This window comes from Salmo salar, chromosome 07 (genome assembly GCF_965601325.2).
Source record: "Salmo salar chromosome 07, fSalSal1, whole genome shotgun sequence".
NCBI classification, from domain to species: Eukaryota; Metazoa; Chordata; class Actinopteri; order Salmoniformes; family Salmonidae; genus Salmo; species Salmo salar.
The window spans coordinates 43,157,529-43,174,982 of NC_138297.1; the positions used below are offsets into that span (position 1 = coordinate 43,157,529).

At 46.0% G+C, this 17,454-nt stretch overlaps 1 protein-coding gene across 3 annotated transcripts in view; it reads right to left on the reverse strand.

The window, feature by feature from the left end:
* The window catches only part of LOC106609217 (diacylglycerol kinase iota), a 50,250-nt gene that overhangs the window by 20,722 nt on the left and 12,074 nt on the right, over window positions 1-17,454 (reverse strand). For 2 of the 3 annotated variants that reach the window (XM_045721965.2, XM_045721961.2), the window contains exons 2-11: window positions 11,370-11,478; window positions 8,595-8,690; window positions 3,025-3,099; window positions 2,807-2,863; window positions 2,586-2,651; window positions 2,422-2,490; window positions 2,112-2,228; window positions 1,146-1,220; window positions 225-320; window positions 36-118 (exon numbers count right to left, since the gene is read on the reverse strand). In XM_045721965.2, coding sequence (XP_045577921.1) covers window positions 36-118; window positions 225-320; window positions 1,146-1,220; window positions 2,112-2,228; window positions 2,422-2,490; window positions 2,586-2,651; window positions 2,807-2,863; window positions 3,025-3,099; window positions 8,595-8,690; window positions 11,370-11,478 — 843 coding nt within the window. The remainder of the gene's footprint in view (window positions 1-35; window positions 119-224; window positions 321-1,145; window positions 1,221-2,111; window positions 2,229-2,421; window positions 2,491-2,585; window positions 2,652-2,806; window positions 2,864-3,024; window positions 3,100-8,594; window positions 8,691-11,369; window positions 11,479-17,454) is intronic. The other variant, XM_045721962.2, reaches the window with a different exon arrangement.

A 17,454-nucleotide genomic window follows, 5' to 3' on the forward strand; every position in this document is an offset into this window, starting at 1 on the left:
GAAATAGGTTGTAGCATACAGGGTGTAGTACTCACGCCTCTCTGAGCCCTCCCTGGGAGAGATCAAACACCTGGCGAGGGTTCAGGATCCACATAAACATCTGTAACACCTTAGTACCCTGAGACACGGAGAGAGAGAAGGATGTTAGGGTCAGGGATGACGGTAGCTAGGGGTTTGTGGGCCAGCAGTTAGGGTTATCAGTCAGGAATCATAGGTTAACTTACCTGGTTGCCTCCACTCTTGGGGTTGACAAAGACTAGAACAGGTTTCATCAGAGGGGAGGGAAGGGGCTTCAGCATGAACGGACGCCACTTTGACTCCTAATGGGAGCAAAAGATATTAGCAAGAGTCTACCCCTTGTCAGCAAAAGAAAACAAGTTTGTACACACACCCCACAGAGGGACAGAGAACAGTACTCACCCCATAGAGGGACAGAGAACAGTACTCACCCCACAGAGGGACAGAGAACAGTACTAACCCCACAGAGGGACAGAGGACAGTACTCACCCCACAGAGGGACAGAGAACAGTACTCACCCCATAGAGGGACAGAGAACAGTACTAACCCCATAGAGGGACAGAGAACAGTACTCACCCCACAGAGGGACAGAGAACAGTACTCACCCCATAGAGGGACAGAGAACAGTACTCACCCCACAGAGGGACAGAGAACAGTACTCACCCCATAGAGGGACAGAGAACAGTACTCACCCCACAGAGGGACAGAGAACAGTACTCACCCCATAGAGGGACAGAGAACAGTACTCACCCCATAGAGGGACAGAGAACAGTACTCAACCCCCAGGGGGACAGAGAACAGTACTCACCCCACAGAGGGACAGAGAACAGTACTCACCCCATAGAGGGACAGAGAACAGTACTCACCCCACAGAGGGACAGAGAACAGTACTCACCCCACAGAGAGACAGAGAACAGTACTCACCCCACAGAGGGACAGAGGACAGTACTCACCCCACAGAGGGACAGAGAACAGTACTCACCCCACAGAGGGACAGAGAACAGTACTCACCCCACAGAGGGACAGAGAACAGTACTCACCCCACAGAGGGACAGAGAACAGTACTCACCACACAGACGGACAGAGAACAGTACTCACCCCACAGAGGGACAGAGAACAGTACTCACGTCAGTTCCTCTCTTACTGGTCCTTCTTTTGAACGATGTGCGTTTTTTCCTCCTTGTAGAGTTTTTGAATGAGCTCTGTGTGAGGGGAGAGAGAGAGAAGCGCATTATGGCATGTTCCACAGATAAACCCTGAAGCACACACAACACAACACATACACACACACACACACACACACACACACACACACACACACACACACACACACACACACACACACACACACACACACACACACACACACACACACACACACACACATACACACACACACACACAGCGCTGTCTAGCTGCTGGTGTATGCGGAGGTCAATTGAAGTTAACAGTAACGAGAAGAGACTGCAGACTCTAAAAGGAGTGCGTAAAGGAGTGCGTAATGGACTGTGTAAAGAGGTGCGTAAAGGAGTGCGTAAGGAAGTGCGTAAAGGAGTCTGAAAAGGAGTGCATAAAGGAGTGCATAAAGGAGTCTGTAAAGGAGTCTGTAAAGGAGTGCATAAAGGAGTCTGTAAAGGAGTCTGTAAAGGAGTGCATAAAGGAGTCTGTAAAGGAGTCTGTAAAGGAGTGCATAAAGGAGTCTGTAAAGGAGTCTGTAAAGGAGTGCATAAAGGAGTCTGTAAAGGATTCTGTAAAGGAGTCTGTAAATGAGTCTGTAAATGAGTCTGTAAAGGAGTCTGTAAATGAGTGTGTAAAGGAGTGTGTGAAGGGATGCGTAAAGGAGTGGGTAAAGGAGTCTGTAAATGAGTGTGTGCCCAAGCATGTGGGTCTCCTCCAATCCTGGCTGTCTGGCTGTGATGTGACGTGAAGGCTGCCTGTTGGACTGTGTGTGTTAAGGGTTAAGCTGTGGTTGAGCTGTGGTTAAGCTGTGGTTAAGCTGTGGTTAAGCTGTGGTTAAGCTGTGGTTAAGCTGTGGTTGAGCTACCTGCGTGTGTGAATCTGTGTCAGTGTTCGTGTGTGTGTTGTGTTCTCACCTGTGGCTTCCTGACTTTGATGATCCAGGAGGGGGGGACGATGACCCCGGCGTGAGCCCCCAGAGAACAGGGCTCCTCAATCTGATGTAGCTGGAAACACGTCACCTTGTTATGGAACTGAGGGGGAGGACAGGAGAGGAGGAGAGGAGAGAGGGAGGAGATGGGGGTTAGGGGTCTGTAGGTACCTCTACTAACTCATACAGACACTCTAATAGAGAAGAACACACACACACACACACACACACAGCCCCAATACACAAACACACACACACATACAAACACACAGAGAAACACACAAGACACTACTCACAGCTTGTTTGCACCAGGAGCAGCTGATGGCCACAATCTCTTTGCTGTGGAAGAACTTCTGCTGGAAGCTCTACCAGACACACAGGATGAATCATGTTATTCATCCAGATATACACAATATCCAGGATGCATATCCTTCAGGTGTACAGTAGGTGTGAGTCTTACCTTCCCACACTGTCTGCATTTCCCCTCTTGGCGGCGCCGGTGCACCCAATGATGCCTCAACATATTCTGCAGTAGACAGGGACGAGGGAGAGGGAAAGAAAGAGAGCTGTCAGAGACTGACATATACAGTAGTTCTCACACACACACACGCACACATGCACACACAAACGCACACACACACACACATATCAGAGACACACCATCATCAGATGCTGACTCACATCTCTGAGGCAGCGAGAGCCTCCTTCTCTAAACGTTGGTTTACAGCGGAAGTTAATCTGAGAGAGAAGGAGAGGGTGGAGGCAGTGAGAGATGGTAAGGATGTAGCGTCAGGTGTGCTTTATCAGATTGACTTGTTGAAAGGGAGAATTGCAATGTGTGTGTGTGTGTGTGTGTGTGTGTGTGTGTGTGTGTGTGTGTGTGTGTGTGTGTGTGTTACCTTGTCGAGCTGCTCGATGCAGGCGGTGTGGACTACGATCTTACATGCTCCACACTTCCTCCTGGGGGCAGACTTCTTAAAAGAGAGGACACACACACACACCAGAGAAAGCAATGAGACTCACGTAGACACACACACACACATGCGCACGCGCGCGCGCACACACATACACACACACACACGCACACACAGACAAACGGATACATCTGCCAGCTCGGACCAAGTCACAATAAAATAGTTGTCTACATCAAACACGTATTAAGCCCATAATGTGTTAGAGAGGAACTCGACATAGAGAGAGAAAGAGATTTATTTATTGTTTATTTCACTTTTGTTTATTATCTATTTCACTTGCTTTGGCAATGTAAACATATGTTTCCCATGCCAATAAAGCCCTTGAATTGAATTGAAATTGAAATTGAGAGATCGAGAGAGAGAGAGAGAGAGGGGGGGGGGGGGACAGAGGGGGAAGAAAGAGAGAGAGAGAGAGACAGATGGGAAACTAGAGAGAGATTACATTTTGGCCTGCTCTTACCAGCCTCTATCCTATTCAGACAAGTGACAGTGTTTGTGGCCTGTCCATTAAGAGATATTAAAGGCCAAATGCAGCCGTTTTTATATGAATATCAGATCATTTCTGGGTAACAATTAAGTACCTTACAAACCATGTTTGCATCCAACCATTTCATGCGATGAATTACCTGACGTATAAAAACAGTCACGACCGGGCTGATGGAAATGCCGGTATAGTTTTATAAATATGCCGACAGACAATTTGTTTGTCCGACCGGTGGGTACCTTTTTTGTGTCGGTAAAATGTATTATGCGAGAAATGGTGGTGGAACGGCCTTAATGAGCAAATATTGACATACTATTAGGCATCATATCGAAGTAAACTTGGAGTCACGCGAAGACATGGTGTGTGGTCCTCCCACTACGACTCGGGAAAGCATGCCGTTTATTAGGCTACATATTAAATAAATGATGATGAACTTCACAGGGGGGTGAAAGTGCAAAGGTGATGAGCTTGATGTTGCTTCCCAATAAATATCGAGGATCTTATTCTGGTGACATGATGATCGATGTTTGACTGCCGTTTGACAAAAACAAATAATATTGCTTTTATCCATAATCTCATAAGACATTGAAGGTAGCCTACCTGCACTGCACTGTATCTGTGAGCTGCTGGCTAGAGAGCATGTGTCAAGACCAGAGTGTTTCTATATAACGCAACAGTTTTTGTGATCAAACCATCAGTAGATTTGAAAATGTGATGGAAACCCATTTAACTTATATTTTTTATTCGGTACAGGGGAATTTAACGTTTTTTTTGTATGTGCACTACGTCATCACGCACAGCCTTTTACCAGCAAAAAGTCTGTCTGATGGAAAGACATCTCTGGTAGGAAAATGCGCATATTGTTTTATGCAGACTTTAGAATATTTGCATAAGAATCTGTAGCAAATAGGATGGAATTGGATTTTTTGCTAAAAGCAATATCTTATGCAAGACTTTTGCTGAGAGTGGTCTGAGTCGGGAGGGGAAAACGGACAATTAGTTGTTATTGGCAGAGAGGCCACAGGGATCAATTCTCGGGCCGACTCTTTTCTCTGTATACATCAATGATGTCACTCTTGCTGCTGGTGATTCTCTGATCCACCTCTAAGCAGACGATACCATTCTGTATACTTCTGGCCCTTCTTTTGACACTGTGTTAACTAACCTCCAGACGAGCTTCAATGCCACACACCACTCCTTCCGTGGCCTCCAACTGCTCTTAAATGCTAGTAAAACTAAGTGCATGCTCTTCAACCGATCGCTACCAGCACCTGCCCGTCCGTCCGTCCAGCATCACTACTCTGGACGGTTCTGACTTAGAATATGTGGACATCTACGAATACCTAGGTGTCTGGTTAGACTGTAAACTCTCCTTCCAGACTCACATAAAACATCTCTAATCCAAAATTAAATCTAGAATCGGCTTCCTACTTCGCAACAAAGCATCCTTCACTCATGCTGCCAAACATACCCTCGTAAAACTGACTATCCTACCGATCCTTGACTTCGGCGATGTCATTTACAAAATAGCCTCCAACACTCTACTCAGCAAATTGGATGCAGTCTATCACAGTGCCATCCGTTTTGTCAACAAAGCCCCATATACTACCCACCACTGCGACCTGTATGCTCTCGTTGGCTGGCCCTCGCTTCATATTCGTCGCCAAACCCACTGGCTCCAGGTCATCTATAAGTCTTTGCTAGGTAAAGCCCCGCCTTATCTCAGCTCATTGGTCACCATAGCAGCACCCACCCGTAGCACGCACTCCAGTAGGTATATTTCACTGGTCACACCCAAAGCCAATTCCTCCTTTGGTAGCATTTCCTTCCCGTTCTCAGCTGCCAATGACTGGAACGAATTGCAAAAATCATTGAAGCTGGAGACTCATATCTCCCTCACTAACTTTAAGCACCAGCTGTCAGAGTAGCTCACAGATTACTGCACCTGTACATAGCCCATCTGTAAATAGCCCATTCAACTACCTCATCCCCATACTGTTATTTTTTTTTTTTTGCTCCTTTGCACCCCAATATCTCTACTTGCACATTCATCTTCTGCACATCTATCACTTGCTAAATTGTAATTATTTTGCCACTATGGCCTATTTATTGCCTTACCTCATTTGCACACACTGTTTATAGACTTTTTTCTATTGTGTTATTGACTGTATGTTTGTTTATTCCATGTGTAACTCTGTGTTGTTGTTTGTGTCGCACTGCTTTGCTTTATCTTGGCCAGGTCGCAGTTGTAAATGAGAACTTGTTCTCAACTAGCCTACCTGGTTAAATGATGATGAAATAAATTTGTAAAAAACTAAAAAAGAGGTTTGGAACTCTCTTTGTTATTTGTCTGCTATCAATTTACTGCATGGTGATATCACCATGGAAAGCCGAAACTCCCGCCCATGCAAACGTGCTGATTAGAAGGTCCTGTGTAGATTGTATTTTCAACAAGAAACTATCAGGAAATAACACTGATTAAAAGAAAATCACCCTTACATTTTTTGTTTCATCAGCTGTTGTACAATAATGATATAAAACACAGGCAAAACTGAATTTTGACTACACAGGGCCTTTAAAGGTAATGTTAAAGATACTACTGCAGGTAATATCAAAGCCAATGCACTATAGCAGTGGTTCCCAAACTTTTTGTAGTCCCGCACCCCTTCAAACATTCAACCTCCCACTGCGTACCCACTCTAGCACCTGGGTCAGCGCACTCTCAAATGTTGTTTTTTGCCATCATTGTAAGCCTCCCACACACACACTATACAATACATTTATTAAACATAAGAATGAGTGTGAGTTTTTGTCACAACCTGGCTCGTGGGAAGTGACAAAGAGCTCTTATAGGACCAGGGCACAAATAATAATATAATAATAATCAATATTTTTGCTCTTTATTTAACCATCTTACATATAAAACCTTATTACTTCATCGAAATGTTGGGTTGTATTGGAGAGAGTCTCAGTCTTAAATCATTTTCCACACACAGTCTGTGCCTGTATTTAGTTTTCATGCTAGTGAGGGCCGAGAATCCACTCTCACATAGGTACTTGGTTGCAAAGGGCATCAGTGTCTTAACAGCATGATTTTCCAAGGCAGGATACTCTGATCGCAGCCCAATCCAGAAATCTGGCAGTGGCATCTGATTAAATACATTTTCACAGAACCGCTTGTTGCAATTTCGATGATGCTCTCTTGTTCAGATATCAGTAAGTGGACTGGAGGCAGGGCATGAAAGGGATAACGAATACAGTTGTTTGTGTCATCTGTTTCGGGAAAGCACCCGCATAATTGTGCACCCAACTCACTCAGGTGCTTCGCTATTTCACATTTGACATTGTCCGTAAGCTTGAGCTAATTTGCGCACAAAAAAATCATACAATGATGGAAAGACCTGTGTGTTGTCCTTGTTAATGCAGACAGAGAAGAGCTACAACTTCTTAATCATAGCCTCAGTTTTGTCCCGCACATTGAATATAGTTGCGGAGAGTCCCTGTAATCCTAGATTCAGATCATTCAGGTGAGGAAAAAACATCACCCAGATAGGCCAGTCGTGTGAGAAACTCGTCATCATGCAAGCGGTCAGACAAGTGAAAATGATGGTCAGTAAAGAAAACTAGAAGCTTGTCTCTCAATTTAAAAAAAACGTGTCAATACTTTGTCCTTGATAACCAGCACACATCTGTATGTTGTAAAAGCGTTACATGGTCGCTGCCCATATCATTGCATAGTGCAGAAAATACATGAGAGCTCAGGGGCCTTGCTTTAACAAAGTTAACCATTTTCACTGTAGTGTCCAAAACGTCTTTCAAGCTGTCAGGCATTCCCTTGGCAGCAAGAGCCTCTCGGTGGATGCTGCAGTGTACCCAAGTGGCGTCGGGAGCAACTGCTTGCAAGCGCGTTACCACTCCACTATGTCTCCCTGTCATGGCTTTTGCGCCATCAGTACAGATACCAACATGAGCAGCAGCTACGTTTGGCTACATCAGGACCGTAGGTGGAATTCCCGCGAGAGAGTAACGGTTAACGTGATTGGATGTTAATTATTTGACTAGACTACCTGTATTTGTAACGGCTGTCGGGAGAGAGAGTAGACCAAGGCGCAGCGGAGTTAGTGTTCATCATGATTTTAATTGAACAACGTCAACACTATACAAAAACAAGAAAACTGACAGCCAAACAGTCCTGTCAGGTGCAAAACACTCAACAGAAACAATTACCCACAAAACCCAAAGGAAAAACATGCTCCTTATGTGTGCCTCCCAATCAGCAACAATGAGCTTCAGCTGTGCCTGATTGGGAGCCACACGGCCCAAAACAAAGAAATACAAAAACATAGAAAAAGGAACATAGAACGCCCACCCAATGTAACACCCTGGCCTAACCAAAATAAAGAACAAAAACCCCTCTCTATGGCCAGGGCGTTACAGTATTTGACATTGTGTTGTTATTTCACTGAACACTAGATGGTTTAATTGGATTTTTGGCAGTGAAACGAGGCTACTCAGGCGAGAAAAAAACCTCACCCAAATGTATAGCCCCTTTGGAAAATATAAATGGATTGTTTGAAAATGTGAAGGGAAAAAAAGTTTGGGTATACCTGCACTTCACTCTACTGATGCTCTCCGTGGCCTTCTAACACAATGTAAATACATACGACTAATAAAACTTGAAATTTGAATTATAAACCTCAGCATAACACTGTTATCACCAGTGCTCTCCTCACCCACTCTGGCTCTCTCTCCTCTGACCACTCTCTTTCTCTTTCCCCTTCTGTCTCTTCTCTCCCTGTTTCCCTCACTCATCTCTCCACTTTCTGTCCTTTGTCCTTTCTGTCAGTCTATCCCCCTCCTCTCCTTCTCCCTCCCTCACTTTCTCTCGCTGTCTCTATTTTCGACTCACTCTCTCTCTCTCGCTCTCTCTCTCTCTCTATCCCTCTCTCTGTCTCAGTCTCCCCCTCTAGCCTCCCCCCCTCCCTCTCTCCCTCCCTCTCCATATACTCACTGCAGTCTTCAGTACACAGGTGTCTTCTCCCAGGTAGCACAGCTCTCCAGAACAACTGGTCTCCAGCCACAGGTGGTCCCCGTTCACAGCAGTCTCCTACACACACACACGCACAGCCACACAAAATTCAGCGCGCGCACACGCATACAAAGGAACATGTTAAACCTTCTCCCACATGCCCGGCAGACAAACAGTGTATGAGTGTTTAATGTGTATAATTGTCCATTGGATTCCAGTGTGTGGGCGAGGGAAATATATCCTCCCCTACAGGGTGTGTGGATCAAACATAAAACACACACACAAAAAAAACACACAGAGAAGCAGCACAGCACAACCACAATCACATTATTTGCTCTGTGCTGCATGATGTTGATACGTTAGCTCATTAAAGTTTAATGGCGGGGTGTGTGTGTGTGTGTGTGTGTGTGTGTGTGTGTGTGTGTGTGTGTGTGTGTGTGTGTGTGTGTGTGTGTGTGTGTGTGTGTGTGTGTGTGTGTGTGTGTGTGTGTGTGTGTGTGTGTGGATCATGCAGAGAGGGAAATGCCAGTAATGACGTTTAGGAAATCTCCTGCATGGAGGGACCTATTGCTCCCCAGGTACAGCTGGGTTGGATCCCTGGGTGTGCCCTTACAGGGAAAACCACACCAATTTCACCTGATGAGGTGTTTCACATGTGATCTTATGTGAAGTGAATGTGATCAAATATGACAACATGTAAAAAGCAACATGTGATAACATGAAACTGCACATGTGACAAACTTAGGGATGCCAAATATTTTCACATGTGAAACTGCAATTGTGAGGTGAGAACATGTTATTCTATGTGAAAAGGTGGTGTTAGCATCTACATTTTATATATGTGAACACATGGTTTCACATGTGAACAACTGAACTCACATGTGTCTCTTTTGTTTTCACATGTGAACATTTCAGCTCAACATGTGAAAACACGTGAAACTGCAAATTTCACATGTTTATTTGTAAGGGAAATGAATGAAATGGTATGGGGTTTTAAAGTAAGTGGTATGCCATTCAGCTAAAATAGTGTTAAATCTTTAATCAATGACAATATGATTACATTTGACATGACCACCTAGTACTGGATTTTCAATATGATCCCACCTGGGATTTGAACTCACAACCTCTGGATTTGGGATACACTGAGAGTTCTGTAGCAGTCCAATACACAGTCATTACCTATAATACATCTCTGCACTGCTATGTTAGTTCTCATTTAAAGACATGCTCCGGAACTTTGGTGACTAGTAAGTATTTTCTTAACCTCTCGCTGTGGGCTGGATGAACAGGCGACGGTTCACATTCCAGAGCTTCCGGCGACGGTTCACAGTCCAGAGCTTCCGGCGACGGTTCACAGTCCAGAGCTTCCGGCGACGGTTCACAGTCCAGAGCTTCCGTCGATGGTTCACAGTCCGGAACCTCTTATGACAGTCCACAGTCCGGAACCACCTGCGACGGTCCACAGTCCGGAACCTCCTACGACGGTCCACAGTCCAGAACCTCCTACGACGGTCCACAGTCCGGAATCTCCTACGACGGTCCACAGGCTGGAGCCCTCCTTTGCGCCGGTGCCCAGTCCAGGCACGGCGTCCAGTCCAGCACCAAGGCCGGAGCCTTCCTCTAAGCCAGGTGCCCAGTCCAGGCACAGCGTCCAGTCCTGCTCCATGGCAGGAGCCTTCCTCTGCGCCGATGTCCAGTCCAGGCACGGCATCCAGTCCCGCTCCAAGGCCGGAGCCTTCCTTTGCGCCGGTGCCCAGTCCAGGCATGGCGGCCAACTCAGCTCCAAGGCCGGAGCCTTCCTCGGCGCCAATGCCCAGTCCGGGGGCAGCGTTCAACCCAGCTGCATGGCCGGGGTCCTCCTCTGCGCCGAGGCCCAGTCTGGGTACGGCGTTCTACCCGGCTCCATGGCCGGACCCGTGATCTGGGCAGGGGCATAGTCCTGCACCAGAGCCGCCACCAATGCTGGCGGATCCGCGAGCAGAGTGGGTACTTCGCCCCGCACCGGAGCCGCCACCGACGCTAGATACCCACCCGGACCCTCCCCTATAGAGTCAGGTTTTGCTGCTGGAGTCTGCACCTTTGGGGGGGGGTACTGTCACGCCCTGACCATAGAGAGCCTTTTATTCTCTATGTTGGTTAGGTCGGGGTGTGACTAGGGTGGGTAATCTAGGTTGTTTTATTTCTATGTTGGCCTCTGAGGCAGACGTTTATCGTTGTCTCTGATTGGGGATCATATTTAGGCAGCCATTTCCCCACTGTGTTTTGTGGGATCTTGTTTTGTTTATGTGTAGTTGCCTGTGAGCACTCCAGAACGTCACGTTTCATTTGTTCGTTTATTGTTTTGTATTTGCTGAAGTTTCACTTTATAATAAAGATGTGGAACGCTACGTACGCTGCACCTTGGTCCAGTTCTTATGACGATCGTGACAGGCGTAGCAAGTTGATCATCGTGCTGCGAACTAAGAGGTTGTGAGTTCAAACCCCAGGGAGGACGTGTTGAATAAAAAGCCCTGTATAAACAAACAATCTAATCAAGTGTGTCAAATACGTAAGTTGGAAATGTTGTGTGTGTATCCTAAGAACTGATTTTTGTTTGCAGGGCATCACCTGTGAAATCTCAGGTGAAATACTCAATCCATATTTGAAAGGTTATGTGATCATGTTTTCACATGTGAAATTCAACAGGTGAAATCATGTGGTTTTTCCGTAAGGGTGTGTGCGTGCGCGTGTGTGTGTTTGTTTGTGTGTGTGACTCACTGTCCAGTCAACGGACGTGCGTATCTCCTTGGAAGGTCCGTTAGTGATGGGGGGCATGGGTTTGTGGACCGGGGCCAAGTGCTGGAGACCCGACCGCGAGATGGCTTTCCTGAAAAACACACGCATTATTAAAGTATTAGTGTGATCCATCAAATCTCTTGACCTGTAATCAGTGAAATGAAGGGATTCATTGACGAGTACCATCTTTAATCAGTGACATGAAAGAACTCAGGTGATTGAGGAAAACAGCACCATGTTTCTTTTAGAGAGGACTGCGCGAAGCTACTTCAGTACACTGACCCAGTAGCCCCAATACTCTGGAGATGTGGAGAGAAAGAAAGAGAGGGGGACGGAGGGAGAGAGAGAAAACGTCTGTTCTCTCAGTCAGGGGTAGGATGAGTCAGCAGTGTTGAGAGCTGCTCCTGGCGCCCTCTCCCTCAATATAACCTCCCCACAACCACCACACAACCTCCTTAAAGCCTCCCCTACAACAAACCACAACCTCCCTATAACCAATGTTGAGAGTTAAACCTCTGCTATCTGCTCACAGCAACAGTTGTATGCATAATGCATAATAGCACTATAATATTGAGTATGTTCAGTATAATGTAATACAATATATATATAACATTCAGATCCATCCTACAGAGTAGCTGTCTGTATTCCAATCTCCAGCCAGCCCGCTGTAACTGTAACAATCTAGGTGGGTTAAATAACAGGAACTATCCAGCTCCACCTCTCTCTCATCTGTCCTATGCAGTATGCAACACACAGGGCGTAGAGTGAGCCCTGCGCGTGTGTGTGTGTGTGTGTGTGTGTGTGTGTGTGTGTGTGTGTGTGTGTGTGTGTGTGTGTGTGTGTGTGTGTGTGTGTGTGTGTGTGTGTGTGCGTGTGCGTGTGCGTGTGTGTGGTTTGCTTTTTGTGAGGACAAGGATAGTAAAACAAGGAAAAAGTAGGAACATTTGGCTGGTCCCCACAAGGAAAAAGTCTTTTTTTAAGCTTAGGGTTTAGGGTTAGTGTTAGAATTTGGGTTAGAGGTTTAGGGTTAGGAGATAGGATTAGGTTTAGTTTTAGGGATTAAGGTTAGGGTTACACGCTGACCACACCGCTCGCATTGCGTGCACGAGCATTGCAAAATAAACATACACATACATGTTATTCAATCATTGTACCCCCACTGCTGGAGCGCGCCAACGAGCGTCTGCGTTGCCAAGCGCTAAAATAGAAGTCAGTTCTATTTGTGACGCTGAACACGGTGCAAGTCCTGCCTCTCCCATCTCCTCATTGGTTTATAGAGGCAGAGACCCACGTGCCATCTCCTCATTGGTTATACCCACGTGGGTGATTGAAAGACGAACTGAGGTTGGTCGTCGTTGTGGTAACTATGAAAGCTAGATGCCAATCGCCATATAAAGTCCAAAGAAGAAAAAGCCTGGAAGGAGGAGAGGTGACTAGAAACGATTCGGTTGATCATTTGATGTGTGGATTAATTGTCGGAGTAGACGACCTTGTGCATTTCAGGTAAAATAACAACTCAAAGTTTATATCCCAGGACAAATTAGCTAGCAACAGCAAGCTAGCTAGCTAAATTGCCATAAATGAAATGTTTAATGCTTTTCGACCTGTCCTCAAATGAATATAATTGGTTCAGAGTTTGATTTGATATTTCAACCTGCGTGTCGTGATCGTGTTTGATGTGGGGGGACAAAATGAATTTGCGCTCGATGGCGCACGCGCCCGTCCGGTTTGGGTACGGTGTTAGAGTTAAGGTTAGGGTTAGGTTAAAGGTCATGGTTAGGGTTTAGGTAAAATGGGATTTTGAATGGGAATCAATTGTTTGGTCCCCACAAGGATAGTACAAAAACGTGTGTGTGTAAGAGAGAGTGAGTGGATAGGTACGGTGGAAAGTGTGCCTAATTCCCCTGGCGCCAAAGATGTCGATTAAGGCAGCCCCCCCGCACATCTTTGATTCAGAGGGGTTGGGTTAAATGCAGAAGACACATTTCAGTTGAAGGCATTCAGTTGTACAACTGACTAGGTATCCCCCCCTTTCCCTTTCCCGAATACCTGACACCCTGTCGAAAGTTTCAGACCTCATCTAGAATTATCCACCGTGACAAAAACAGAGTCTGCTTACAGGGCTGTGTAACACGAGCCCCTGCACACACACACACACACACACACACACACACACACACACACACACACACACACACACACACACACACACACACACACACACACACACACACACACACACACACACACACACACACACACACAAATAAATAAATAGATGTACGTGAGTGACAACACGCACCTGAATGCATGCCACTGAGGCCAACACACACACACACCACATTGACAGACACTACAGAAGAGACAATAATGCACCTAAAAATCTACCGCATTAGCGGATACCAGTGATAACATAACACACACACACGCACACACACAGACATCCATACTGTCCAAACACACTTAACCCCTGTTCTCATCGGATACCAGCGATAAAGCAACACACACACACACACACACAGACATCCATACTGTCCAAACACACTTAACCCCTGTTCTCATCGGATACCAGCGATAAAGCAACACACACACACACACACACAGACATCCATACTGTCCAAACACACTTAACCCCTGTTCTCATCGGATACCAGCGATAAAGCAACACACACACAAACTGCCCACACACGCTCATCAGTGTGTTTAGTGTTGAGTGATCTAGATTAAACTAACCTGATTATAGCCGGGACCTGATCTGACAGGATAGACAGTCTGTGTAGACTGACAGAGTAGAGATACGGAAGTGTGTGTGAGGGAGTGGGATAAAGAGAGAGAGAAAGAGAGAGAGTGTATGATAGCGAGAGTGATATAGAGGGTGAGATTGACCGTTTTCATTCCCTACTATCAACACCTGATGCCTCAGAGATCAGAGAGTAGCTATGTACTGTAGTGTGTTGAACACACACACACACACACACACACACACACACACACACACACACACACACACACACACACACACACACACACACACACACACACACACACACACACACACACACACACACACACACACACACACACACACAGAGAGAGACACAGACAGAGACAGACAGACCACCATTGCATTTCAACTGCATGCTTAGTAATCTACTAAGTACATAGCAGGATCAAGGTATTAGAGCTTGATTTGATGACTTTGGTGTTGGACTGGATGGATATACAGTAATGGGGGCTCTACAGAGGAATGAGTCGGCTCAGGCACCTAACAGTCAACAGGGTAACAGATTAGAATATTCACTCCATGGTTGGGGTTCATTCAGTTCACTTTTCAGTTCACTAAATCCAGGAAGTGAATTGAAATTAAACTAATCCCTTCAAAAAAATCCTCAGAGAAAACACTGGGCAAAATTGTGAATTAACCGAATTGAAAACTGAATTGATCCCAACTGGTGATTGACACTCCCCTGATGTAGACGTTAGTGGCTGCTGGTGTATCACGTAAACCAAAGAAAGTTCTGGACAAATCTGATACTCACACAACTGACTGATTAATTGAGAAACTACTGAAAAAAGCAGACTGTGCCTCTGCCTCCTTCCTATGCCTCCCACTCTCCATCTCTATCCCTCCGCTTTCCCTCTTCCCCCTCTCTCTCTCTCTCTCTCTCTCTCCCTCTCTCGCTCCCCATCCACCTCCTCTTCTTATCTCCTCATTCTCTCCTTTGTCCTCCTTGCCTACTCCTCTTCTTTCTCCTCCTCCTCCTCTTCTTCCTCCTCTTCCTTCTATAAGTCGTGGCAGCAGTGCAAGGCTGACATGGTTGCTATAGTAACCACCCAGTATGCACCAGTTGCCTCTGTGTAAAGATGTAATTATAGAGTAGAGACTTAGTGTCAGCATCATGGTCTGCACACACACACACACACACACACACACACACACACACACACGTGCACGCGCATGCACACGCACACAAACACACACATACACAGACACATGCGCACACACCTGTATCCTCTGACTGTCAGGCTGCTACACAGGCGGGACCAACCCCCAACTACACACCATTACAGTAAAGAGGAGGTCACCCTACTGTACCCACTCAATGCCTCTACCAAGATAGCATCTCATATAAAAGCAACTCCAACACAGTGCCTATTGTAACTGTTCAACAGCATTTTATACAGCTGAAGTCGGTAGTTTACATACACTTAGGTTGGAGTCATTAAAACTCGTTTTTCAACCACTCCACAAATTTCTTGTTAACAAACTATAGTTTTAGCAAGTCGGTTAGGACATCTACTTTGTGCATGACACAAGTCATTTTTTCAGCAATTGTTTACAGACAGATTATTTCACTTATAAATCACTGTATTACAATTCCAGTGGGTCAGAAGTTTACATACACTAAGTTGAATGTGCCTTTAAATAGCTTGGAAAATTCCAGAAAATGATGTCATGGCTTTAGAAGCTTCTGATAGGCTAATTGACATCATTTGAGTCAATTGGAGGTGTACCTGTGGATGTATTTCAAGGCCTACCTTCAAACCCAGTGCCTCTTTGCCTGACATCATTGGAAAATCAAAAGAAATCAGCCAAGACCTCAGAAAAACATTGTAGACCTCCACAAGTCTGGTTCATCCTCGGGAGCAATTTCCAAACGCCTGAAGGTACCATGTTCATCTGTACAAACAATAGTACGCAAGTATAAACACCATGGGACCACGCAGCCATCATACCGCTCAGGAAGGAGACGCGTTCTGTCTCCTAGAGATGAACGTAATTTGGTGCGAAAAGTGCAAATCTATCCCAGAACAACAGCAAAGGACCTTGTGAAGATGCTGGAGGAAACAGCTACAAAAGTATCTATATCCACAGTAAAATGAGTCCTATATCGACATAACCTGAAAGGCCGCTCAGCAAGGAAGAAGCCACTGCTCCAAAACCGCCATAAAAAAGCCAGATTACGGTTTGCAACTGCACATGGGGGCAAAGATTGTACATTTTGGAGAAATGTCCTCTGGTCTGATGAAACAAAAATAGAACTGTTTGACCATAATGACCATCGTTATGTTTGGAGGAAAAAGGGGGAGGCTTGCAAGCCGAAGAACACCATCCCAACCGTGAAGCACGGGGGTGGCAGCATCATGTTGTGGGGGTGCTTTCCTGCAGGAGGGACTGGTGCACTTCCCAAAATAGATGGCATCATGAGTCACGAAAATTATGTGGATATATTGAAGCAACATCTCAAGACATCAGTCAGGAAGTTAAAGCTTAGTCGCAAATGGGTCTTTCCAAATGGACAATGACCCCAAACATACTTCCAAAGCTGTGGCAAAATGGCTTAAGGGCAACAAAGTCAAGGTATTGGAGTGTCCATCACAAAGCCCTGACCTCAAACCTGACTGGAACTCATCAGGCGGATGTCTCTGGAATACACACAGACCCCATACAAATACACACATAGACGCATACCCTAAACCAGTGGTTTTGAACGCTCTCCTCGGCACCCCCAGGCATTTCACAATCTTGTTGTAGCCCTAAACTAGCTCACCTGATTCAAATAGTCCAGGGCTTGATAATTAGCTGAATCTCTGGAATAATTCAAATCCACGGAACGGCAGGGGTGTCCCGGAGGAGAGGTTTGAAAAGCCCTGCCCTAGGCGGCCGCGCACTCACCTGTAACCCAGCAGCCTGCGATACCAACGTGCTTTCTTTTTTCTACCTCTCCTTTTCATCCCCCTCTGCTCCTCGGTCCTTTTCTCTTCCACAAACGCTCCTCTACTCCTCCCCCCTGCACTTCTACAGGCCTGCAACTGGTCTCCACTGATCTACGGGTAGCTGAGACTTGACACCAGTCACCTATACCGTGTGTGTGTGTGTGTGTGTGTGTGTGTGTGTGTGTGTGTGTGTGTGTGTGTGTGTGTGTGTGTGAGTGTGTGAGTGTGTGAGTGAGTGTGTGAGTGTGTGTGTGAGTGTGTGTGTGTGTGAGTGTGTGAGTGTGTGAGTGTGTGAGTGTGTGAGTGTGTGAGTGAGTGAGTGAGTGAGTGAGTGAGTGAGTGAGTGAGT